Raw genomic sequence first — 25,639 nt, 5'->3', positions numbered from 1 at the left:
CAGGTTACCGGGGCAGCCACCAAATTATGATTGGTCAGGAGAGCATCAATAAGGGGTAGGAAGGGCAGTGGAGAGGGAATCCTGGAGGGGTACCCAGCAGGAATATTGGAGTGAGCACTGAAGAGACCACTAGGTGGAGAAAACCATGAAAGGCATTGCAGAGGAGGGGTCAGCGTGTACAGAGGCACAGAGGCCGACAAGGGCACGGGGGCCGTGAAGAGATACTGCAGAGTGCGAGAGGTCTGAGCAACGGCTCATAGTGGGAGGCAGAGCTCAGCGAGGTCTCTCCAGAGTTCACAGAAGCTGGCCTTGCTAATGTAGCCCGCTCCACTCATCAAAACCTGGGAATTCTGAGTCAGGTGTGAGTGGCCTTTGTTTTCAATGTTTTAGTTTTCCCTATTTAAATGCATCCATAAGGCTTAATTGAAACATGACAGTGGTAAGTCTGCCCACTTCTATGTCCGGCCACCCTCCCCAGAGACCACTGAGGTGGTTGGATTCTTGAATATTCTTCTCAGGTATTTCCCAATGACACAGGCAGCAGGGTACACCCCATGTGCGCCTTGGAGATGACTCAGCACATGGAGGATCTCTGCTTGCTTTTGGGAGCAGGGGTTAGGTTTAAGAGCCTCAACTGCACATCAAGAACTCAGAGACCTCACTCAGCCTCCCGTTTGTACTGGAAGGTCAAGGCTTACCCAGTAGAAGGCTGGGCACAAGGTCACCTGGCAATTCAAGGACTTGGCCAGAACTCACACTCCCCTCAAAGGCCTGGCAGGTCCATTTCCTGCCTCTTTGATCAGTGTGTCAAAGCATGAGTTGGAAAAGGTGATAGGTAAGTAAGACTGTCGTTTTTTTGTAAGCATTACAGGCAGTAGTCTCATGTCTCAACAGTCTTCAGTGTAGAATTGTTATTTCAGACTTCTTGGTGATTTTTTTAACAGTCCTTCCGTCCCCCTCTTCCTTCTCTTTCCCCTCCTTCTCCTCCTCCTCCTCCTCCTCCTCCTCCTCTGCTGCCCCACCCCCAGCAGCCCTTCATCAAGCCTTAGCTCATCTTGGTCCTGATGACTGGTCACTATGACAACAAGGGTGCTCTGTCAGAAAGTGGCCTTCCAGGTATTTTATTTTGAGCCTCAATTAAGCAGAGCAGGCTGAAGGCTGGGAGCAATGCAGGGAAGTGTGTTTTATGGCCTTCGAGACAAGCTGGGTGCTATTTATAGCTCCTTAATCGGTGTTGCTAAATGGGGTCTTAATGCAGGCTCCCATGGTATCTATCGCACATTTTCATCACCGGGACTCCGAGTCCCCCACCTCTCTCCCTCATCTCCCTGCTCCAGGGGAAGCATCCCCTTTTTTGCTACCCAGCCATCAGTAACCTACCCAACCTTACTGGCCCTCTGCAGTGCAGCCTTTGGGGATATTTTTTCTGCTCTGTCACAGGTCTATCAGGAATCAGTCTCAGGAAGCTGTCCATCTAAGGGCCAGAATTCTGTTCCCAGTCTCTACCACCGCTCCCCAACTACCCCATCAAAACCTGAGTGGAATGAGGGACATATATGATTGAATATATTAAAGAAACCTCAGCATGTTTGTGATGGTTTAAAATCCTTTCCATTAGGGCTTGGTGGGTTAACACAGTCCACTCATTAAAGCAAAGCAAGTTAAATCATTTCCTATGGCTGGAGGAAACTGAGGCCGGGACCAGGAAAGTCAGCAGGCATCCATTGCCATGCACCATTTTGGAACTTGGTCGGTGGTATTCAATTCGGTGTGTACACAACTTCTCTTTAAAGAGAAAGGAAAATGCTGTGTCAAAGTTTCTGAACACAGTATCCACTGCACAGTGAATGCTCAAAACGTGGTTCTCCTTGTCTCCCAGGCTGGGCTGCTGAGTCAGGAAGAGGCATGGAGTGTAGGAGGTTGCTGTAGGAACTGCAGCCAAGCAAGCAGGCATGTGAATGCCTGGGTAAACGCAGGTCAGCAGCTCTCCCGGTTCGTGAGTGCCCCATCCTGGGGCAGAGCGGTGCTTTGGGGCCTCATTACTCCTTGAGTGAGTTTTTGGAATGATTCACTCCTGCAGTAAATGAGATGTTTATAAAGGTCCTCGGAAAAGACAGTGCTTTGTAAGGATAAGTATTGCGGTGTTCTCACTCCGTTTCAAACCAGTGGTGTGGTCTTCCTATCTCCAAGTCTTCAGCTCTGTCTCCATCCATGTCTCACGTCATGGGACTGGTGTCCTGGGAAGACCTTGTGGTCCTTCCTTAGGGTGGGAACCTAGGACTCCACTGTCCAAAGCCATTTCCTCCTTCGATGCTACACTGCTCTGGGCTCTGTTAAAATTGTCAAAAGGCTTTTGCTCCCTTGGAAGAAGAGACCCACCAGCCTTTCCCATGGTGGAGAGCCATAGTCCAGAATATCCACAGGGTGTGGCCATCAGGACCTGGGCTAACACTTCCTCCTGGGTGGCCATCCCCAGGGACTCCTCCTCAGCCCAGAGGTTCCTTGGGTGTGGAGGCAGATGCTAAGGTGTGGGAAAGGTAGAAGAGTTCATTTCTAGAAGGTTAAAGTGGTCCCTGCTGTGAGTTTGTGGTATAATCAGTATCCTTGTATTTCACCACTGAACTGTGCAACTAAATTCACAGATGTGTCTTCTGTCCTCCTTCCAGTTACCTGAGCCATCCTGTTAGTGACCCTGCATGGGTTTAGGGGTACCAGATTCTGTCCCCCTCAATCCTCTCAGTGGTCACACAGGGCTGTGGGGCTGGGGCTGGGATGGCTGTGGGACCCAGCAAGAGGCAGAGTGAGATCCACGGGGATTCTCAGTCTTCATCACTTTGGGAAACTGGTTTTGCCACTACCTAATTAGCACATACCAAAAAAAAAAAAAAAGAGGTTCATTTTCTCTGTCAGTTTTTCTTCCTGCCAATACATTTTGGCTCATAAACCCTTAATGTCTGCCATACCTTGTCTGTAGTAAAATAAGAAATAAGATGTTTGGGTCTGTGGGAAAACAGATGTTTCAGGCATTTTATGTCAAATATATCATTTTTCTCAGCATTGAGTGGTGTCTTGTAGAGTTCAGATCCCAGAGCACGAAAGCTCTGTCTGCCCTTTCTATGACTGGGTGGACCTGGAAATCGCATGACCCCTCTGCTTGCAGGTCCTCACCTCTGTTTGGGAGGAACCTGGTGACATGGGGCCCGGTCCGCAGTCTTGCTTGGAACCCAGTGCTGGTCCCCTGATGTCTGCTCCCTGGTTTGCTGGGCCTTGCAGCCGGACACCTGCTCTTCAGGGTGTACTTAGGAGATCCCTGGCCCCATGGGGTTGAAGTTTGCAGCCCTCAATCTGCAGTGTTTGTGCCACTGGAGGTTGCTCTCATCCATACATTGGGCACTGCCGTTTTTAAAATGTAGGTAACACGTGACATCACTTGTCTTGAAGGGGAAACAGAATCAGTGGTGCCGAATTTGGCAATTCTCATTCTGCATTGTGGTGCTTGTACAATGCACGTACCTCACTACTCATCACTTCTGAGCAATCACCGCTTTCTCTTCTGGAACTGTCTATCCCATAAGCACCGGTTCCTCCGGAGCCTAATTGAACCTTTGGCTGAAGGGGGGCGGGGGCAGTGAGAGAATGAGGAGGACCACATCCAAGAATTCAATTTATTCATCACTTTTGCAGAACTTAAGAAAAACAAGCTTCTCCTTCATCTCCTCTGGGCCTTTCTGAGTTCACACTTGGAAAGGTCAAATAAACACAGTAAACCCATTAGAAAGCCTTCGGATTAAGCCTGTGGGGGTTTATGCTGATTAGTAAGAGGCTAACTTGGGGCATTTCCCAAGTGGAAGGAAGTTTGTCTGACCTTGGCTATTTGAAAACAGAAGGTGGCAGTGCCAGCTAGCCTAGTGGTTGTGAGCAGCAGCACTCAGGCTGCTTCCAGAAGGAGGACTGAAAACGGGGCTTCTGGTTGCTGGGTCTCCAGGGAAAAATAATGTCACATCCAAATCCCACGTGGAACCAGGCAAATTGAACCCATTTAACTGTCTAACACTGGGCAAACTCCTTCACTAGGGGCCCAAACTCCCGCCTCTCCTGCCAGCCTGTGGCTGGGCTCGTCTGGATCAGGGTCCGCCTTCAGTCCTTCCAAGGGTCTTTCATGCACAACACACCAGATGACATCACCACACAAAGCAGTGTTGAAGAGGCAAGGCAGAGGGGTCTCTTAAGACCAGTTAGCAGACTCCTCAGGGCTGGTAGGAAGGTTGTACTCACATGCACACACACGCACACACACACACACCCATGCACGCACGCATGCACACACCCATGCACACACACACACACACACGCACGCACGCACGCACGCACGCACGCACGCATGCACAGTACATCCCAAATCAGACCCTGAGCACCAGCCCCACTGTCATCACTGGGCTGTGGCCTTGTGCTAGTTATTCCATTCCTCTCTGCCTCAGTTTCCTCACATTTGTAAGTGGGCATCCATAAACAACTGCCTCATCAGGTTGTTGTGAGAATAAAAAAGCAGTGAGGAATATAAAACACTAGAATGTTCTATAACATGAGAAGTGCTGCATGAGTCCTAGTATGACTCTCCTTACTGTAACCACAGCCAGAAGTTGCGTTCAGGAGTCCAGCAAGTGAACCTGAGGAGGTCAACAGTCATGGGCTTCTCTTACTTCTGTATCTGATGGGAAAACTGGAAGGAGGCTCCAGTCAGGCCTGCTGAGTCCTGGGTCTCCTGCACATTAGCTGCCCAGATGTGTTTTAGAGTCATCTGTGGTTCTCAGCACAGGAACATCCCACCAGGGATAGCCTTCCTGTAAAGAGAAACTATTTCTTGAGAGAATGCCTTCCCGCCAGCCTGGTTCCAGAGCTGCATCAGTCCCAAATAAACACACAGGAGGCTATAATAATTATGAAGCTGTTGGCCTTTGTTGTTTCTTACTGGCTAGCTCTGACTTAAGTAATTACCCCATAATTGTTAATCTAAGTATGTTTCTTTCCAGAGAATAGTTCCGGGCTTCCTACCCCCATGCGGTTACATCTCGAACTCTCTTGTGTTTCTCCTACCCAGAGTCCTTCTGGACTCCTAGTCCCTCCTATCTAGATTCCCTATTGGCCAGACAGTACTTTATTGACAAATGCACAGGCAAATAACAGGACTTCCCCAACATCTCCTCTTTTCTGTTTAAACAAAAAGAAAGGTCTTAACTTTAACACAGTCAAATTGTATATAACAGAACAGTTATCAAGTAAGAACATAGTTACAACATTTTAGCAAGATTTAAAGAAAATATCCATCCCATTCTTGTGAGTCCAAAGTTCTATATGTAGCTTATCTTTTATCATAACTAAGGAAAACTATAATTATAACTATCTGTCTTCAACTCCATCAAAGACCACAGAAGAATAATATATAAACACTAGAAATGACAGAGACATCTTACTGCCTGGACAGTCACCCGAAGTTCCTCTGTAATGTTGGGGCATCCATCTTCAGCCCATAGGACACAATGTGTCTGGAACACTTCTCAGCAAAGCAGGAAATTTCAAACTGTCCATCTGCATTGGCAGTCTGTCAGTCATTTTTCTGTGTCCTGCAGAAAGTCTGGTAGACTCTTCCATGAAGCAGGAACCCTGTAAGACTGAGTTCAGCAGTCACTTTCCTGTGGGTCCTGCATGTCCAGTTTATACAGCAACAGTCAAACAGTCTAGGCAAGAGCAGTTTCTTGCCCAAATGGCTAATCTTGCCATGTTGAAAGCAAACTCCATAACAAGTTTCTTCGATGCCCATCTTCCTCTCAGACGTAATTGGTGCTGCCAGGAGCAGACATTTCTCATTGTCAAGAAAAACCCTAAACCATTTTAAATGCCATTTTCTGAAGGTCTTTGAGAGATTTGAAGACTGGTTATCTATCTCAAATATATTTCTGTATATCTAGAAAACCTAACTTACCTATCAGTTCTATTATAAGTAACTATCTATAGTCTGTATTCAATTATGCATTACGTTTTAAAAGATCAGTATAAGCACAATACTTAATCAAGAGAAATATACACATCACAAAATTGACCTTGGATTTGTATCAATAAATGAAAAACAATACCCATACCATAATTCCCCTTTTTACCATTAAAAGGAGATTGGTTGTGATCATTAACCAATTATAAACAATCCCATTTAAATGAAAACAAAGATTTATAAACAAGATGGGAATTAGAACGTTGCTCATTCCAAACTGCTTCCTGCTGGAAGGGGGCGCTGTTCATACCATGGGGATCATAACAAAACTCAGAAACCTGTATAAGTCCATATTTTCGGGGTCTGTAAGACTGCATCATCTTAGCTGTTTCAATTGTTGGAACATCTGATCCACTGCTTCCGGGGGTCTTGGTTCATCAAACCACAGAAGCCTGGAAGGAATCCTCAGCTTTTCATTTTCTGTAGAAACATAAGTAAAATCTCCTTTCCCAAGTAACATATCCTTATACTTAAATTTTGAAGTCAAGACATTTTCAAAAGATAAAAGTTAGATTAATTCAGCAGCATTTATAATCAAGTGTACTTTAGTTGTTCCTTCCTTAGCAATGAAAAAACTGAAAAACACAATAGCGTACAGTATCCAGACTCTCTGTGTATTTTCCATCTTTACGTGGCTTATTTATTTATCTATTATTACTTTATTTATTTTACTTTTATTTATCTTTCTTTGAGACAGGATTTCTCTTTGGAAATCTGCCTGCCTCTGCCTCTACCTCTGGAGTAAATCCTACAGGCGTGCGCCACCACAACGCCGGCTTTTGTATTTATATGCCACTTTGCCGTTTCATTTTCTCTCTCAATCTCACGTATATTTTTAAACACACTGTAAACCTTTAGAGGTTTTTCTTTATCCAAGTCTGACTTTACTGTAAATCTTTATGTTTTTCTGGCCACGTGTTTCAAGGTGTAAGCGTGATTTCAGGTTAATGCCTCAGTCCATGCTGACATCCAGCAAAAGCTGCCACTTCCAGCTGTACGTACACACCTTTCAATCGTTAGCAGAGTCTCTTAAAACAACCTTGCTGGCTGTTTTTTTGTTTTGTTTTGTTTTGTTTTTTATGCAGAGTCAGGAAGACTCCCGTAAGCGAGCCGCGTGAATCTCGGCTTGTGGCTAGCAAAACAGAGCACACCTGAGAAAAATGTTGCTACCAAAATCTGTGCTTCTCTCTGTTCTTCTGTTTCTAAAATTCCTTTAAAGCTTTTGTTATTTTGCGTGGAAATTCATGATCCCACTCCTGATCACCATTCTGTTAAGGGAAAGCTTTTTCTTTGCTAGCCGCTTTGGTTTATCACCCGCCAGTCGCCTGGGCTCTGCCGAGTTGTAGTCCCCAAATAACACACAAGACGCTGTATTAATTATGAAGCTGTTGGCCTTGCTTGTTTCTTACTGGCTAGCTCTGACTTAAGTAATTACCCCATAATTGTTAATCTAAGTATTTCTCTTACCGGAGAATGGTTCCGGGCTTCCTACCCCCATGGCGTTACATCTTGACTCTCTTGTTTCTCCTTCCCAGAGTTCTCCTGGACTCCTAGTCCTTCCTATCTTGGTTCCCTATAGGCTCAACAGTACTTTATTGACAAATGCACAGGACTTCCCCCAACACCTTCCTTCTGTACCACTTGCCTCGTTTTCTGCTCTGTTCCCAAGGACACTGCTGCTCTGAAATATTAATAGTAGCCATCATTGATTGAGTGCCACAAAGGCCAGGACCTTCACTAAGTACTCCGTCCCTTACCTCATCCTTCCACTGCTCTTCACTAAGGGGATGTCCCTGCTTTACCCAAAAAAGAGCAGCCAGTTTTTGTAAGCCAGAACTCAACTTAGGTCTTCAACTCCAGGTCAGGGCTGTTTCTGCTCTGTAGTAACGCCTCTCCCAGACTGTGCTGAGTTCTGTGCAGGCAAGAGTGACTTCATTATTACTCATTAGCTAGAATTAGCTGTAATTCATCTCCTGGCCAACCTCTTGTTTGAGTTAGACCGGGACTCTAATTCTCCTGTATGATTTTGCTCTCCTCATCTCTATTTTTAACTGAACTTCTGATAGCAGCAGTAGTGCTGTTTCTGTCACTTAGTTGTGACCTTACTAGTAACACATGGTCATCACCAGTCTCCTGCCCAGCTTTCTTCTGACTTGTTTATTTATTCATTTACATGTTAACTTGTTTGAGATTTGGTACACGTACCTAAATCCACTATCCATCTGGAAGATCAGAACATTGACAACCAAGTGCCTCTATACTTAGTCCTGTCCCTCCTTTCCTTACTGATTTTCAGCATTCACATACACCCTACAAGATTCCTTCTCGGTTGGTCTATTTGTCTCTTCCTGAACCAGGACCACCCTGGATTCATTGCTGTAGCATTGACTGACCTGCCATGCCCCACGTGCCTCACTCTTCATCTTTGGATGCATTCTGGGAATGGGAACCCTATTCTGGAGGTTCCTCCCCCCCACCAACTCCAGCTGACTCTGCAAGCTCAGCCTTGGCTCCCTCACCATGATGAGCATGTTTCTCTTAGTATCTGCTGAACGGCAGGTAGACCCAGGGCTGTAGCAGAAAGGAAACCGGGAGGGCAGTTTCCCTACTCCCTATGTGGCTAGGGATGTCCTTGCCCAAGGCCAGCACATCCAGCTATTCTGCGGCTCCCTGGGGCAGGACCCAAGCTTAACTGTTTCATCTAAGTCAGAATCATTCCTGTACCAGTTTGTAGAATTGGCACAACACAGTACAGTACAGTTCTGCTTGTCAGAGGGCCGGGCTCTGGAGAGGTTCTTCAGCCATCTTAGGGCTGGATGAAAGGGGCTGCCCTTATCCTCGAGCTCTCTCTCCCTCTCTCCCTCTCTCCCTCCTTCCGCCTCCCTCTCCATCTCTCTTTCTCTCCCTTACCACCTGCCCCTCCCCCCACCTCCGTGTCTGCGTGTGCATATATTTACCTTTCATCTTGCTGGAGACACGGTCTCTAACTAGCCTGTGAATTTCTGGCCATCTTTCTGTTTCCAATTCCCAGCAGGAATGCTGGGATCACAGGTGCAACCAACCGTATCCATGTTTACGCCCGTTCTGTGCATCTGGACCCAGGTCCTAACTCTTGTGTGTGGAGCATTTTACCCACTGAGTGCCTCCCAGGAAGGGCTTCTTTCTATTATTAGTACTCACTGCCTGCCTTAAAGTGTTTCAGTGCCTTTTGTAGAGATGAGGGCTCACTTCAGCTGCTCTTGTCTCCCAGACCTGGGCTTCTCCAACCCATTGACATTGTCAATTCCAGTAAGGATTAAGCAGCAGGGATCACACCCACTCTTGCCTGTGGGAGTCACAGTTTCCAGGGGAAGAGATTCATTATGGACTCAAGAGCTCAGGGCTTGCTGGAAGCCTGGGACAGAAAACACAGATCCCCTTCCCCCAACCTCCTACTTAGGACAAAGTTCTGAGAGCAGGGCAGAGTACTTCAAATGAGTTTTGTCTCAGATATCTTGGGTTTGGTCCCCATAATGATGCTGGCCTTGCTGAGAAGTGACATAAGGCGGGTAGGGAGGAGGGTTGGAACTGTTTGAGACAGTAGAAGGACACCTGAGATGGCCTCGTGGTGGAGTCAGAAAGAGACCAAAGGGCTCAGAGTGAATACATGAGCTAAGAGAGAAGCCAGGTGCTTAGAAAGTGTGTGGGAAGGGGCTTAAGAGTGGGCGCCAAAGACAATTACATGCAGAGTATGTCTGAAGGTGTGGGCAGGGATCCTGTGTTTGCAGCCAAAGGACAGGGATTCACACAGTGCTAGGGAGGGAACAGGAACTTGACTTCCTCGAATAGTATGGTGATCTCCACAGGGCAGTGCCTGCCCTGGGCCTGCAGACCAATGAGTTAGAATAACAGGTCCCATTTAAATGTCATCTAGGCCAAACCCAGAAACCTGCATTTAGGGCCCCATGTGAAGCTCATATACATTTCGGAATGAGAGTCCTAAACTAGAGCCTGGGTAGAGATCCCATGTAACAATGTCCCTAATTTTTTTGTTTGTTTGTTTTTGTTTCTCGAGGCAGGGTTTCTCTTTGGCTTTGGAGGCTGTCCTGGAACTATCTCTTGTAGACCAGGCTGGTCTCGAACTCATAGAGATCCGCTTACCTCTGCCTCCCGAGTGCTGGGATTAAAGGTGTGAGTCACCACCGCCCGGCCCCAATGGCCTTAATTTTATCAGAGTAGGAGCTAAGCAAATATGGAGTTGAGGAATTTCAACATAAATAGCAATTGGAGAGATTGACCAAAGAATAACGATGTTGAGTTAGGAATAGTAGGACATTCCGTGGGAATTAGGAATAGGAGGACATTCTCTGGGAGTTAGGAATAGGAGGGCATTCTATGGGAAGACAAGTCACATGAAGGATCATGTTCAGGAAGTTGATGCAGGACGTTTGTGTGATACGAGAAATACAAAAGAATTTGGGGCTGGGTAAGGTTGTGGCGGCCTTTGTGTGAGGTGACAGTTCTGGCAAGGACTTCGGTACACAAGTCTTGTCACTGGCCACACATGAATGAGGCTCCTTTCTTTCCCAACCTCTTACTTTATTTATTTTGGTTAGGACTTGGCAAAGGTGACTTCACTTAGATTCTGACAACTTTCACAGACACGTGGCATCATTCCTCCCAGGACAGAAACATCGAAAGCACCAGAAATACCAACATTGATAATTATGATCAGAATTTAGAAGTGAAAAGTAGAAGGAAAAATATGTGTCTAGAATTTTTTTCATTTCAAGGACTGATTTTTCTCTCTTCATAGATTATATATGTCATATTTTGTTATTAGTAGCATTTCAAGTTTGCTGTAGAAAGAGTCTGACTTTGGCTGTGAACCAAGGTCAGGCTGAGATGAGGTTTGCCTAATCCAGGTCTGTACACCGAAGCCCAGCTCTCTGAGGCTAGACAAGTAATGAAGCGTTCATCCCTATCTCTCCCTCACCCCAATCCAAACACACAGGTCTGCTCAGAGATTGTAAGGGCCCATCAGAACCGAGATCACACCCAGGAGGGTATGGCCACAGTCCCCAGAGTCCACTAGAGCAGTTCATTATTCCTTACAGCGGCAGAGGCTCAGTAGCTACCCAGCATCTGACTCTGACAGGGCTGGGTATGCAGCAAAGCCAGAGTGGACAAACTCCCAAGAGCCTGGCCAGGAGGCAGAGAAGCCCTGGAGACAGGGACCTGGGGTACATGGTCAGGTCTGTAGATAGGAGGCCTGGGGTACACTGTCGGGTCTGCAGACAGATCTGCTTCTCTAGGGTTTCTCCTGTAGACTAGTGACTGAAATTGGCCTTGGTTGGAAAGCCAAGTGTGTTCTCTCCTCCGAGCAGCCTCACCTTTGATGAATGCCACCTGGAGCCAGCTTGTCCCTTGGGCCTACCCTAGATACCCGCACCCCACACACACCTTCTCTCTCTCTCTCTGTCCCTCTCTCTGTGTCTCTCTCTTTCACACACACACACTCTCTCTGTCTCTCTCTCTCTCACTCACAAACACACACTCTATCTCTCTCTCACACACACACACACACTCTCTCTCTCACACACACACACTCACACACACTCTCTCTCCCCCTCTCTCCCTCTCCCTCTCACACACACACTCTCTTTCTCTCTCTCACACACACACACTCTCCCTCTCTCTTTCTCTCACACACACTCTCTCTCTCACACACACACACTCACACACACTCTCTCTCCCCCTCTCTCCCTCTCCCTCTCACACACACACTCTCTTTCTCTCTCTCACACACACACACTCTCCCTCTCTCTTTCTCTCACACACACACTCTCTCTCTCACACTCTCCCTCTCTCTCTCACACACACACTCTCCCTCTCTCTCTCTCACACAGTCACACACACTCTCTCTCTCACACACACACTCTCTCTCACACACACACTCTCACACACACACACTCTCCCTCTCTCTCTCACACACACACTCTCTCTCTCTCTCTCTCTCACTCTCTCTCACTCTCTCTCCCTCTCTCTCTCTCTCTCCTCTTCCAGGGATTCCCTGCCTTACTTTTCCATGTGCATTTGTTCCTCTGAAACCTAAATTGACATGGTACCATGCCACCACTGACAGGAATCAAGTGTGAATTCCATCCTGCCAAACTGCCAAACTGCAGCCATGTAAAGGCATGTAGGCTGTCACACCAGGCCGCCTGCTGTTCTGATAGAAACACTGGAGCTGGGGAAGAAAAGCAAGGTTGCTCTGATACTCTGGGGGCAGAGACCAGGCCCTTGGGTTCTTTCCCATGTAGAAACGGCCTTCCATTCCAGTCACCCTCCCCCATCCAGTGTGAAGTGTTTGCTCATGCTCCACTCAGCTGACCCTCCACACTGAGCAGGGCTTTCCCTACAGGCTACGTCCCTTGAGACAGACAGCAGACTCAGGTTTCTGCTGGGCAGTGATGGAGAAAGCATCTCTGTAAAGGTAACCCTTTAGAGTCTCAAGATGTGTGGTCTGTGGAGCTTATGGCTTCTCCGAACCTTCCTTCACCCTTGGTGGGCAGTGCTGTCAGGCTCCCTGCTTCACCCCTGCACCCTGTCACACCTGCCCTTTGTCTTCCCAGAGTCTGCCCCGCTGTCTAGCCTGCCACTGCCTTTCTTAGTTTCCCTCTCTGATGTGGTGTCCTCCACACACACACACAGGGAGTGTGTGCACATCTTTCCTGTCGTGTTAGCTGGGAAGGGCACCAGCATGGAGCCCAGGCTGCCCCCTAGAGCTTCCTATTGTCTTCCCAGCGTCCTCACATGTGAATAATTTTAGTGCATGGGGCTAGAGAGATGACTTAGCAATTAAGAGCACTGACTGATTTTCCAGAGGACCAGGGTTCAAATCCCAGTACCCGTGTGGTGTATTGTAACTCCAGTTCCAGAGGACCCAGTGCCTTCTGGCCTCCATGGGCACCAGGAGTACAAGTGGTACCCAACCATACATTCAGGCAAGACACCTGTGTATCTCCTCATTTCCTTTATGATAAACAAACAGCGCCCGGATCTTCTTAAATTCAGCTTTCAAGGATGACGTCCAGTGCCTTTCCATCTGACTCCCATTGCTTGACGTTCCCCTGTGACTTAAACTATAAATGCGGGCATGATGGCGGCTAGTGATTCACATCTTAGCGTGTCCATGGCAGGTGGGGAGACTTGAGAAGACAGCTGAAGTCGCTGCTCTCTGTGCCAGTCTCAGTACCTGTCCCATCCCTGACGACAGACTGGAAGCTAACCCCACGAGCTGAGTTACCCTCTTTGCAGAGACAACAGAGATCCTGGAGATCCTGTGGTTCACCTCAGGCTGTACAGGGGTTAGTGATGGATAACTGAAGGAAATTTACCCAGGACTTCCAGCAGGACTGAGATGTCTGTAGCACAGAACCGGGCATTCCTCGCTGACCCGGGTGAGTCAAGAGCAGAAGGTGACTGTCAGCAGGGTAGCAGTAACTGAAACATTTTTAGGAGCACAGTAAACAAGAGTGTAACTGTTTTCAAAGACGACTCTTGAGCTTATGGCTTCAAAGTGGATTTCAGCAAAGGGCAGGCTATGCCATTGTCACCATACAGTCCATGATGCTGTCATCCTGTCCCATTTTACAGATGAGAAATGTGGGAGAAGAGGAACCAGCCACCTCTGGCTGGCAGGGCTGAGTGTGAGCTGGGCTTCCAAGCCAGCCCCTTTTATCCTTCTCACTTATTCTTGCTTGGCTTGTGTGTTCATCCCTGCCCCCTATTCCGGGGGACTAAGGCCTGGCTTAGTGAGTAGCGCCTTTATTTCAGCTCTAACTTCTTTTTGAAGAGTAATAGGTGAAGAAAGTGTCCGCATCTCAAGCTGCTGCCTGCTGCCAACAAGGCAAGCTGGCAAGGAGAGCCAAACACAAGCCTAAAAGCAATCCTCCATCATCACGACCACCCTCACCGCTATCCCTGAACGTCCTTGGCCACGCCCTGAACATCATCATCAGCTACTTTTGAACTTACAGGGCTTGCGGGAGTCACACACAACACATTCTTATTTCACTTAAAATTCTGCTTGAGAGGCTCGTTCCTGCAGTCACCTGTTCTTGGGGCCCTTCTGTGACTAGAGCTGATTTGTTTGGGGACAGGTGCAGTTGATTTTGGCACCTTTCTGGTGGGGAGCAGTAACATGGCTGCTTCCTAGTGGCACTGTCACAGTCATGTGGGAGAGGTGGGCAGCGGTGACCTGGGAAGTGACCCATGGGGGACACAATAAGAGCCTGAGGCTGTGGCACCGTCTGCCTGGAGTCTAGAAGGCAAGTGATTTCACCTTCATTATCCCCAGGTCTGTCACGCCTGCTGCGCAGCCTGTATTGTGATCCCCACACGAGTCCACCTTTTTAGTACTGTCTGGCGGAGGGGCGGTGTGACACTCCCATGCAAGCTTTGCCACTCTAGGCGAGCCTCAGTTTCCTTTTCTCTCAGCCAGGAGTGAGTAGCCACATTGACTTCAGAGGGCTGCTTCAAGGCCTCAGTGAGATACGCTCAGACAGCAGCAGGTTAAGTCGGTGAGCAGTGACTGTGGTGTGATAGGCGAGTTCCCAGTTCTGGTTCCTCGAGCTTGAGTCCGAATTTTGCCACTTAGCAGCTGCGCATCTTTAGGTAAATGACTTGTGCACTCTGTTTCAGCTTCTGCCTCCTTAAGATATAGTCAATGATCATAATATCTATTGCTCCAAGGGGTTCATGTGAATTGAGCACCCCAAAAGAGCTTAGTGTGTGTATGGTCACTGTTAATATTTAGGCTTTGTACTGGCCTGCTCAGCTGTGGCCATTAAGACATCACCTGTGCATATTCGCTGTGCTCCCTTTTAGAAGGGCCCTGCCCACCTCCCATCCTTCTCTCTCTTTCCCCCCTCTCCCTCCCCCCTTCATCCCTCCCTCCATCCCTCTCTCTCTCCCTCCCCCCTTCATCCCTCCCTCCATCCCTCTCTCTCTCCCTCTCCCCTCCATCCCTCCTTCCCTCCCTCCCTCTCTCCCTCTCTCTCTCTCTCTCTCCCTCTCTGTCTATCTGTTCCTCTCTCTCTGTCCCTTGCTCCCTCCCTCCTCTTTCTCCCCCCTTCCTCTCTCCTGCTGCTCCTGTCCCTGGAGGCTGGTGTCTCCCTCTCCTTTCCCCTTTTTATGATCCCTTTCCCTAATTAAAAACCCCTCTGCTTGAACCCTGTTGCATGGCGTCTTTCTCTCATGCACTGCTTTTCTTAAATTGTAACAGCCACATAACAATCCTTCAGGAGAAAGCATCTACTATCGCGGTAATCGAGGCTATATAGGGAAAAACAATATATTTATTTATCAGGGAGAGAGAGAGTCGCACATACCAGGAGTTAGAAGCGTGGCTGGCTTCCAGGAGAAAAGAGAGAGGCCCCTTTTCCTTTCACTACCTTTTATCTCTACCTTGACCCCGCCCTGTTGGGCGGGTAGCTTTGTGGGGTTCACTCCTACAATTCCCCTTTTAGTCTAAATAGAAGATTTAAATTTGATACAAACTCAAACATATGCAACATATATACATAGAGGGTGATAATTAAGTTATAATCTACTTATCCTAAACTAAACATATCCATTCCACCTAAATTCTAAACTTATCCGAAAGGGATGCCTAAGTCTGAACACCTCCTTCCGGTTCCAACCCTAAATAATTGCAAATTACACTAACAGGGGTAAACTATCCTTTTATGTCAATAGTAGGGAGAGGGGACGTGGAATTCTCAAAGTTACTTCCTGCTGAAGTGGGACGATGACAATCATGGGGACCTGTGGGAAAAAATTGTTAGTATAACAAGAGTCTTAAATAGGTCGTTTTGCAGGAGAGGCTTGACTGAAGTTCTGGATTAGATTTCTGATTTTGATTGAAGCTCTTGTCTGAAGCTCTGATCAGATTGTAGAAGATGCACTGTATCAGTTTCTTGGCCTGACGATGTGTCGGGTGATGTAGTTCCAAGCTGGTTTCAGGATGGTGCCTGTCAGGTGGGGTCGATGATGTGGGGCAGTTTAGATGTATCCAGTCGAATCAGGCAGAGTTGGGAAAGTGAATCCACATTGTCTTTCTGAAGCAGTTGAAGATCACTGTCAAGAAATCCCTTTGTCTCTAGAAAACTGAAATATTAATGTTAACACAGAAATTCTTAACTTATATGTGTATGAATACTGGAAAAGGCAACCCTGAGGAAGATAATACACATGAAGGAGATTAGAGTTTTAGAAAAATCAAATATACACAGATGACAGTCCCCATATATGTATGTCTTTTTTTTGATGTTGTTTCTGTCTTATATCAATGGCTCTTTGATATAATACAGAAAGTCTGAATTACATTTTAACAATATGCTTGGGTTTAAAGTAGGAGAGCCAATCCAACTCCAAAGCCAGCAATAATTAAATGAATTGGGACTCAGGCATATTAAGAAGTGGAAGAAATAGAAATTATAATAACACAATACAGAGATGTAGACATTGATAACACATCACATTATTTCATGTTTGGTGGTCCTCTGAGTAGCTATCCTTTCTTCTTTAGGTATCCATATACCTAGGGTTTTCTAATTGTCCTGTAAAGACACAAAGAGAATACTTCTCTTTCCTTTTATGAGGTCTCCTTATGTTTAGCAGACCTTGTAGATGAGCTGTCATCCTTCCTCCTCCTGAGACGTTTTCTGTTCTGATCGAATCTTAATTAATTTAGATGGGATCCAAAGCTTTTCTTCTCCTGTGGAAACAAAAGCATAGCCCCTTCCCCAACGTAACACATATCCTGGTTTCCAGACTGAGGTCATAACATCCTTAAAATACACTGGTTGGTTCAATTCAGAAGTCTTCTTTGTAGTCCAGTGTCTTTCTGCTGCAGTTTGTCCTTTTTCATCAGCATTAAGAAAATTCAATGTTAGTAAAGCATTGTGTAACCTGTGTTTAGGGGTCTTTGTTCTCCCCGGCTGCTTATGAAGCATTTCTTTTAAGGTTCGGTTAGATCTTTCAATCACTGCTTGTCCTGTGGGATTGTAAGGTATACCAGTTACATGTTTTATATTATAGTATTTGAAGAATTGTTCCAATTTACTGGAGACATATGCTGGAGCATTGTCAGTTTTTATCGTTTTAGGTATACCCATAACAGCCATCACCTCTAAGAGGTGTGTAATAACAGAGTCAGCCTTTTCAGAGCTGAGGGCAGTAGCCCATTGGAATCCTGAGAACGTGTCTATGGTATGGTGTACATATTTTAAACTGCCAAATTCTGGGAAGTGAAATACATCCATTTGCCAAAGTTCATTTCTATGAATACCTTTAGGATTACAACCTGCTGGTAATGGAGTTTGATTGTAGAAGGAGCAACTGGGGCAATTTTTTACTATTTCTTTGGCTTGTTGCCAGGTGATAGAAAAATCCTTCTTTAAACCTTTGCTGTTGACATGGTGTTTCTTATGAAATTCTGAAGCTTCCAACACATTACCTACTAACAAACGATCAATTTCATCATTGCCTTGTGCCAGAGGACCTGGCAAACCTGTATGGGACCTGATGTGTGTTATATATATAGGATGAGTCCTGTTTCTGATGGTTTCCTGTAATTGTAAAAATAATGAGGTTAATTCTGTACTATCAGGAACAAATTCTGCAGTCTCAATATGCAAGACAACTCTTTCCGCATACTGAGAATCCGTGACTATATTGAGAGGCTCTGTAAAGTCTTTAAGTACCATGAGAATGGCATATAACTCTGCCTTTTGTACGGAGTTGTAAGGGCTTTGAACTACTTTACTTATATTTCCTGATTTATACCCTGCCTTACCTGATTTGTTTGCATCCGTGTAGAAGGTAAGAACTCCAGAAATAGGTGTTTGTCTCACGATACGTGGAAGAATCCAAATTGTTTTCTTTATGAATTTGATTCTCTCTGTTTTGGGATAGTTATTACTAATAGTTCCCAAAAAGTCACTGCAAGCTATTTGCCAATACTCATTATCTTTCCATAAGGAGGAAATTTCATCATTTGTTAAAGGTACAATAATTTCAGCTGGATCTTTCCCAGTCAATTGACGAAGCCTTAACTTACCTTTTAATATCAAATCAGAGATCTTTTCTATATATGTTTTCAATTTTTTATTCTGTTTATGTGGCAGAAATACCCATTCTAGTATGATGTCTTCCCTCTGCATTAATATTCCTGAGGGGTATTCTCTAGATGGTAAAATAACTAGAATACAATCCAGGTTTGGATCCACACGGTCCACATGTGCTTCTAATATTCTCTTTTCTACCCATTCTAATTCTTTTTCAGCCTCAGCTGATAGTACTCGTGGGCTGTTTAGATCTTTATCTCCCTTTAAAGCCATTTTCAAATGTTTCAAATCATGCCCTTCTACACCAATAATTGTCTGTAATTGAGAGATTTCACCTAATAGTTTTTGAAGATCATTAAGAGTCCGGTAACGATCTCTTCTAATCTGTACTTTCTGTGGTCTAATTTTCTGAGCATCTATTTTATAACCTAAATAGTTAATAGAATCTCCTCTTTGTATTTTTTCTGGGGAAATTTGTAATCCCCAGCGAGGCAAAGTTTCTTTTACTGCTTCAAACATCTTTTCCAATGTATCCTTATTTGAATCAGACAATAATATGTCATCCATATAATGATATATTAACGAATGTGGAAATTTTTTACGAATTATTTCTAGAGGTTTATTCACAAAATATTGACACAAAGTTGGACTGTTTAACATACCTTGAGGTAGTACCTTCCACTGGAATCTCTGTACCGGACGGGAATTATTATAGGTAGGTACCGTGAAGGCGAACTTTTCTCTGTCGTTTTCTTGTAACGGTATGGTGAAGAAACAATCTTTTAAGTCTATAACTATAATTGGCCAATCCTTAGGAATTAGAGAAGGTAACGGCATCCCAGGTTGTAGAGACCCCATAGGCTGAATTACCTTGTTGATGGCTCTAAGATCAGTAACCATTCTCCACTTACCAGACTTCTTCTTGACAACAAAAATAGGTGAATTCCATGCACTAGTTGATTCCTCAATGTGTCCAGCATCTAACTGTTCCTGAACTAACTTCTCCAAAGCCTCTAACTTCTCAGATGTCATAGGCCATTGACCCACCCAGACGGGTTCATCTGTCAGCCATTTTAAGGGTAGAGCTTTTGGTTGCTCTGTTGGTTTGGCACTAGCATCTTGCATCTGTACAGCCTGTACATTTGGCATCTGTTTTCTGTACTGCCTTACTTTATTCTTTGTACCACTAGAAGCTTGTCTATGATTCCTAGCTGATACAGGAGGAATGTTAATCTGTGTATTCCATTGCTGGAGTAGATCACGACCCCAGAGGTTTATAGCAATATCTGCAACATATGGCTTTAACCTTCCTCTCTGTCCTTCTGGCCCAATAAAGTCAATCCATCTAACGCTCTGTTTAACTTCAGATAGGGTTCCAATCCCTAAGAATTGAACATTAGCCTCTTTTAAAGCCCAGTCGTGTGGCCAGGACTGCTGATTAAGGATAGTGACATCACTGCCTGTGTCCAGTAAACCGTAAATTATCTTATTATTTACCTTAACTGCCAGCTTGGGTCTATGATATTGTATAGAAGTTTGCCAAAATATATGTTTTGTATCTCCTCCTGATGTAATTGATTCATCCTCTGGAGCTAATGTATTGTCCAGTGCCGTATAATTTACAATGGGCAGTGGATCTTCTAATTGTCCTGGGAGAGGCTGTCCTCCACTGTCACTGGGAATGACCGGATAATCTCTCTTTTGGGGGCTCGGTTGAGCCCCTGAGATCCGTTTTTTGGCTTTAAAGATCTACCTTGTCTATCTGTTGTGGATCTGCATTCATTTGTCCAATGCCGGCCTTTTCCACACCTCCTGCAGAGACCAGGAGGTTGAGGCCTTCTGTTTGACACATTCCTGGTAGAAGAATTATTCCTAGGAATGTGTTGTCTACAGTTCCTACTCAGATGTCCCATTTTACCACAATTAAAACATCTAAAGTTTTGATGTCTTTTAAAATTTCTAGAGATTGCTTGCCCAACCCAATTTGGTATCTCCTCTTGGGTAGGCCATATTTCATCCTGATTCCTCCTAAATCCTTTAGAAATGGCTTCTCCTATCCAAGTTCCTGCCTCTGGATTGTCATACTCAACATTAGTTGTATATAAGACCCATTCCTCCAATGGTGCTGATCTTACCTTTAATGGCCACAGTATCTGTTTGTAATGTGGGTTTGCATTCTCATAAGCCAACGATTCTGTAAGAAGTCGCCTAATATTAGGATCAGTTATTTGTAAATCTACTGCTCTGGATAATCTTTGTAAGAATTCAGAGAATCTTTCTCTCGGACCCTGTATCACTTTCGAGTATGCTTCAACTCTTTCCCCTGGTTCACGAACCTTATCCAAAGCATTTAGTGCTGCTGTTTTGCATAAATCAAATGTACGCTCATCATAACCAGCTTGGACCTGCGGGTCAGAAAATTGCTTCTCTCCCATAATCTTACTTTCAGAAGCATCAAAGCCATCCTTCAAACCTTGAAGTTCAAGGGCCTTGGCTTCCTGTCTCCACAAAGCTTTCCACTGTATTTGTGTAGACTGGTCCAACACTGCAGATATTAAATCATTCCAATCTGAGGGAGTTATCTTATTAGTAGTTGCCCATGTGTTTAGTAACTGTTTTACATAAGTACTGTGGACCCCAAAAGTCATGATCGCATTTTTAATTGTTTTCATATCTTTTATGGGAATAGGTTCCCATTTCTGTGTAGTGGAACCAGATTGGTGCCTCCGTGATGATGACCTTTCTACTACAGTTACTGGAAAGGCCACCTTAGGATGTCTAGTAGCCATATTTCGTTTATTTCCTAGTGGCCTAGCATCCATTGACTCCACTTCTGATATTTCAGAGGATGTATCTTCTAAAGATTGAAATTTTGCAACCATGTCATCCTTTAAGTCTCGTATTTCCTGCATTAAAAATTGTTCCAATTCCTTGGACTGTTCATTGAGGTCTTCTATTTCCTCCATTAAAAATTGTCCCAAGTCCTCAGATTGTTCATTAAGGTCTTGGATTTTCTGCATTAAAGATTGTTTTAACTCTTTGGATTGTTCAGTTAAACGAAATTCCAAGCTTTTCATACCATCCTCCCTAAAAACTCCAAAGGCATCTATTTTTCCTTCCAGAAAACAGCCATATATACAGAATTAAAAACAGACAACGGGTATTGGTGGCGCACGCCTTTAATCCCAGCACTCAGGAGGCAGAGGCATGCAGATCTCTGTGAGTTCGAGGCCAGCCTGGTCTACAAGAGCGAGTTCCAGGACAGCCTCCAAAGCCTTAGAGAAACCCTGCCTCAAAATAACCAAAAAAAAATCATTAATTTACTTTAAAATCCCAGATCATGAGAAAATCCCAGACTTCATGCTCACCCCAGGGCTGGCTCTGGTCCTGGCTTAGTTGTCTCTGTACCCCCAGAGTTACGACAGGACCTGGAAGAGGTAACTGTTAGTATGAGCACTGTTGGTGAGCCTGGGTAATTCAGTAAACTGTCCCATATCCAGAGGTGCTGCTGCTGCTATGGTTTGGTTTTCACTCTTGAGGGTTGTGTATGTGCACCATGATGTACATGCAGAGGTCACAGGCAAATTTGGAGAGTATGTTCCCACCTCCCACCCGGTTGGGTTGGGATCTCATCTGTTTTCTGTCTCGATGTAGGAGAGCTGGACTTACAGATGTCTGCCGCTGCATTCAACTTTTTTAAGTGACTTCTGAGGATCAATATCATGTCACCAGGCTTGTGTGGCAAGCGCTTTTAACTCCTGAGCCACCTTTCAGGACCCTGGTGGATCTTAATTTATGATTTTTCTAGAACTTGAGTGCTGTAAGAAAATGTGTCTTTCCATCCTGGCGTTGGTGGCATGAACCTTTAATCCCAGCACTCGGGAGGCAGAGGCAGGCAGATCTCTGTGAGTTTGAGACCAGTTTGGTCTATAAGAGCGAGTTCCAGGACAGCCTCCAAAACCACAGAGAAACCCTGTTTCAAAAAAAAAAAAAAGTGTCCTTCCACACTGCCCATCATAGACACTACAGGGAAAGTGTGAGGGTTTGAAAGAATTTCAAAAGCTGGTGGAGTCTCCTGTTTGCTTGTTTGTTTTGACATAGGGTCTGGCTGTGTTGTCCAGGCTGGCCTTGCACTTCTGGGCTCAAATGGTCCTCCTGCCTCAGTCTCCTGAGTAGCTGGGACAAAATACTGTTTTTAAAAAGATACCTCTTTCAAACACTTTAGAACTATACACTCTACATCAGAACTTATCCTTGCTATAGGTAAGTTTAAGACCGATACTAATCTTTTTTTTTTTTTTTGAGACAGGGTTTCTCTGTGTAGCTTTGTAGACCAGGTTGGCCTTGAACTCACAGAGATCCACCTGCCTCCGACTCCCGAGTGCTGGGATTAAAGGCGTGGGCCACCACCGCCCGGCTTCACTATTAACCTAATGCCACTACTTACTTACCATTTGTTATTCTAAATCTTCTAGTCTACCAGCCGTGTTCCACCTTTCATAAGCATTGCAGAGGGCCTCTTACTGTAAGCAGGGATGACGCCTTAGGAACAGGGGCCCCTGAGCTAGTTCAGGGGCAAAGGACAGGTGGCCGGCAACCTGGGCAGAGTGAGGAGGTGTGGGCAGGGTGAGGAGGTGTGGGCGGGGTGAGGAGGTGTGGGCGGAGTGAGGAGGTGTGGGCGGGGTGAGGAGGTGTGGGCGGAGTGAGGAGGTGTGGGCGGGCACTCACACTTGGCTGTCTTTGCTGTCTTTGCAGCTGAGCCCCTGCCACTGATGGACTTGTGCCGGAGATCCATCCGCTCAGCCCTGGGCAGACAGCGCCTGCGGGACATCGGCTCCCTGCCTCTGCCTCAGTCTCTCAAAAACTATCTGCAGTACCAGTGAGCGGTGCTGAAGGCCTGCTGGCATCTGTGGTCACACAGCACTGACTTGGCAAAGGAATGCCTGTTGCCACTGTGACTGCCAGGGCCAAACTGCTGCCATCATCGACCAGGACAAGAAGGCCACCCAACCAGAGTGTAGAGGCCACTTCTTCCTCAAGAGAATGAATAAAACATTTGGCAGGAGACGGCGTCCTGTTCCCCACTGCAGACAAACCTGGGAAAACTGGCCAGTGGAGAGAAAATAGCTTCTGAATAATGAATGACGGAAGCAAATCCTTGATGGTCCCCTCCCTGCCTGCCCCAGGCCAAGGCAGGGAGATTGTCCTTCCATTTGAAGACATAGTACCACTTTGAGAGACAAGTCACCAGGGACCACCGCAGTGCGAAGAACCTGGGCTTTCCTCTCTGAGCAGGCCTCCTCATCCCTCCCTGCCCTCTCCCACCGTGGATAGGGTCCTTGGCGGTCCCCACCTTCTATTCAGGGACTCTAGTCTGATGATTACTTGCCCCCAGGACAGAGTTTATTCTTGGGTATGATCCTTTTAGGTAGCGTTTGCATTTTGAAAGAGATGTGTGGTGAAGATGGCTTTCTCCCAAAGGTGCTAAGGAGGAAGGGGGCCTCGGGACACCAAGTCTGTGACACCCTGAGTGTCCAGGACTCTGGCCGCCATCATTCAGGGTGAAGCCTGGCTGTCACACAGCTTTCTTTGAGCAAATTATTTTTTCACTTTAGGAGACTTCCGCAGTTTGTTTCTCGTTTCCGAGACGTGTGTGACATGCTGTTTACTTCTCAGCTGGCGTGGCCTTGGGACTGGAAGGGGTGGGTGTGTCACACAGTCTCTGCAGAGCCTGAGAACCATCCTCTCACAGAATGGTGCTGCTGCCGCTAGCACCAAATTCAGCATCTTTGGTGAGTTCCGGATACTCCCCACCCAGACTCGTGTGTAACTGGAAATCATCACAGCGTGGGATACCAGACGACGTAGCCTCCACTCTAATGTGAATGTGACCTACGAGCAAGGAACATTTCTAATAAAGTTTGTCATTCTGTCCTTGAGCTATGTGTAAAGTGCTCTTTTTTTTGGGGGGGGGGGCACCATCAACTTGGCCTGACTGCCCTCACATCCACAGACATCAAACCTGGGAGCACCTCTCCATACACGATTCCCTCTGCGGTCACAGCCCCCATTAGAGCCCCAGCCCCAGAGATGTTGCAGAGACCTGATCTGTAAGGAAAATCTCTGTCTCCAAAGACTGCCATATCCCCTGATGCTGGAGCCAAGGCTGGCCAAGGCTAGCCAGGGCAAGCAGACCTGGAGCCAGGGCTGAATGCGTGTGGGCACCAGGGAGCAGTGCAAATTTCTGCAGATTGAAGGGAGCAGAGCTGGGCTGGCCTCTGAGGGGGCTGATAGCTGCTGGCAGCTAGGGACAGGGAGGGGTCTGGATCAGAAGCAGTACAGGATTCACTGAGCAGCATCAGCCACCAATATGCCACACCACACCGGACCCCAGGGCAGTGTCAGATGATACCTCCATCCCGAGTGGAGACTTTGGCAGTGTGTTGCAAGGCTTTGAGGAGCTCAGGGAGTAGAGGAGGAGAAGGAAAAGAACAGTTTCTTGTGACTGGAAGAGAAGACGTGAGACCCACAGTGTCTGCTCACCCCAAGACGGGAGATGGGGGAGGAAGAGGCGTTCCCAGACTGCAGGCCCTAGACACCTGCCTGGATGCTGGCAGCCTTGGACTCCAAAGCTCCAGCCATTGTGGCTGCTAACGGCGGTTTCCTGTAGAAGCACAACCTCAAGCGTAGGATCAGGAAGCCCAGGCTCCCTCCTTCATGCACAGTGACTTTGGGTAAGTCACTTCTTCCTCTTGACACTGGGGGCTAGACCAGGTAGTGGGGCCTCCATCTCCCAGCCCTTAGGGTCTGAGTTACCGTTTTCTAGTAGCTAACCCTTACCTCACCCGGTCATGATCTAATGAGACCCACCTTTCTGTGGACGCCCCGTAACCATCTGCGGGTGTCTCCTGCCCTGACCCGTCTGTCCCTCACATCACCTCCTGAGCATGTGTCTCCTGGCATCAAGGACCCTCTCCTGAGAACCTGGGTTGGGTCCCCTTTGTCCTCATGTACCCAGCAGGCTGTGGGTCTCTGGAGGGCAGGCCTATGCCTGTACTTACCACAGCATCGTAGGTCGGATATACCTCTGCAAAGGCCTGCAGAGGGGCAGGGTAGGCAAGACGCCCTCTGTAGATGGGGTCACCCATAGCAAGGGAAGGACTGAAGTGGGGAAGAGGTCCTCGCAAGGTGAAAACCTGCCTCCACGGTGTCCTCTCATGCCCCTGCCTACAGCATGATGATCCAGCCCAGCCCTGCCAGACCTCACTGAGGGGGAACAGGCGACTGCCAAGCAATGAAGCAGTATGGTGTCTGAAGGGGGAGATGAGGTGAGGTGGAGGCTAGGAGATAGGCCAGAGAAAGCCACTGAGGAGGCATTGAACCCTGACCAGGAGTGTGGGAGGAGACAGAGCATTCATACACATTCATTTCAAAGAACAACAACAAAATAAAAAAATAAAATAGAACCCTTTTTTAAAAT

General features: G+C 46.5%; 1 protein-coding gene across 1 annotated transcript in view; it reads left to right on the top strand.

Moving 5' to 3' along the window:
• Spsb4 (splA/ryanodine receptor domain and SOCS box containing 4) overlaps window positions 1-24,098 on the top strand; it is an 83,263-nt gene extending 59,165 nt beyond the window's left edge. Inside the window, exon 3 of the mRNA XM_005080731.4 lies at window positions 22,915-24,098. Within this exon, the coding sequence (XP_005080788.1) occupies window positions 22,915-23,042 (128 nt within the window). The 3' untranslated portion in view covers window positions 23,043-24,098. The remainder of the gene's footprint in view (window positions 1-22,914) is intronic.
• The last annotated feature ends 1,541 nt before the right edge of the window (window positions 24,099-25,639 follow it).

This window comes from Mesocricetus auratus, unplaced genomic scaffold, assembly GCF_017639785.1.
Source record: "Mesocricetus auratus isolate SY011 unplaced genomic scaffold, BCM_Maur_2.0 Super-Scaffold_100691, whole genome shotgun sequence".
Classification (NCBI taxonomy): domain Eukaryota; kingdom Metazoa; phylum Chordata; class Mammalia; order Rodentia; family Cricetidae; genus Mesocricetus; species Mesocricetus auratus.
The sequence above is the reverse complement of the archived record's forward strand: the minus strand, read 5'-3'. Positions and strand labels throughout refer to the sequence as shown.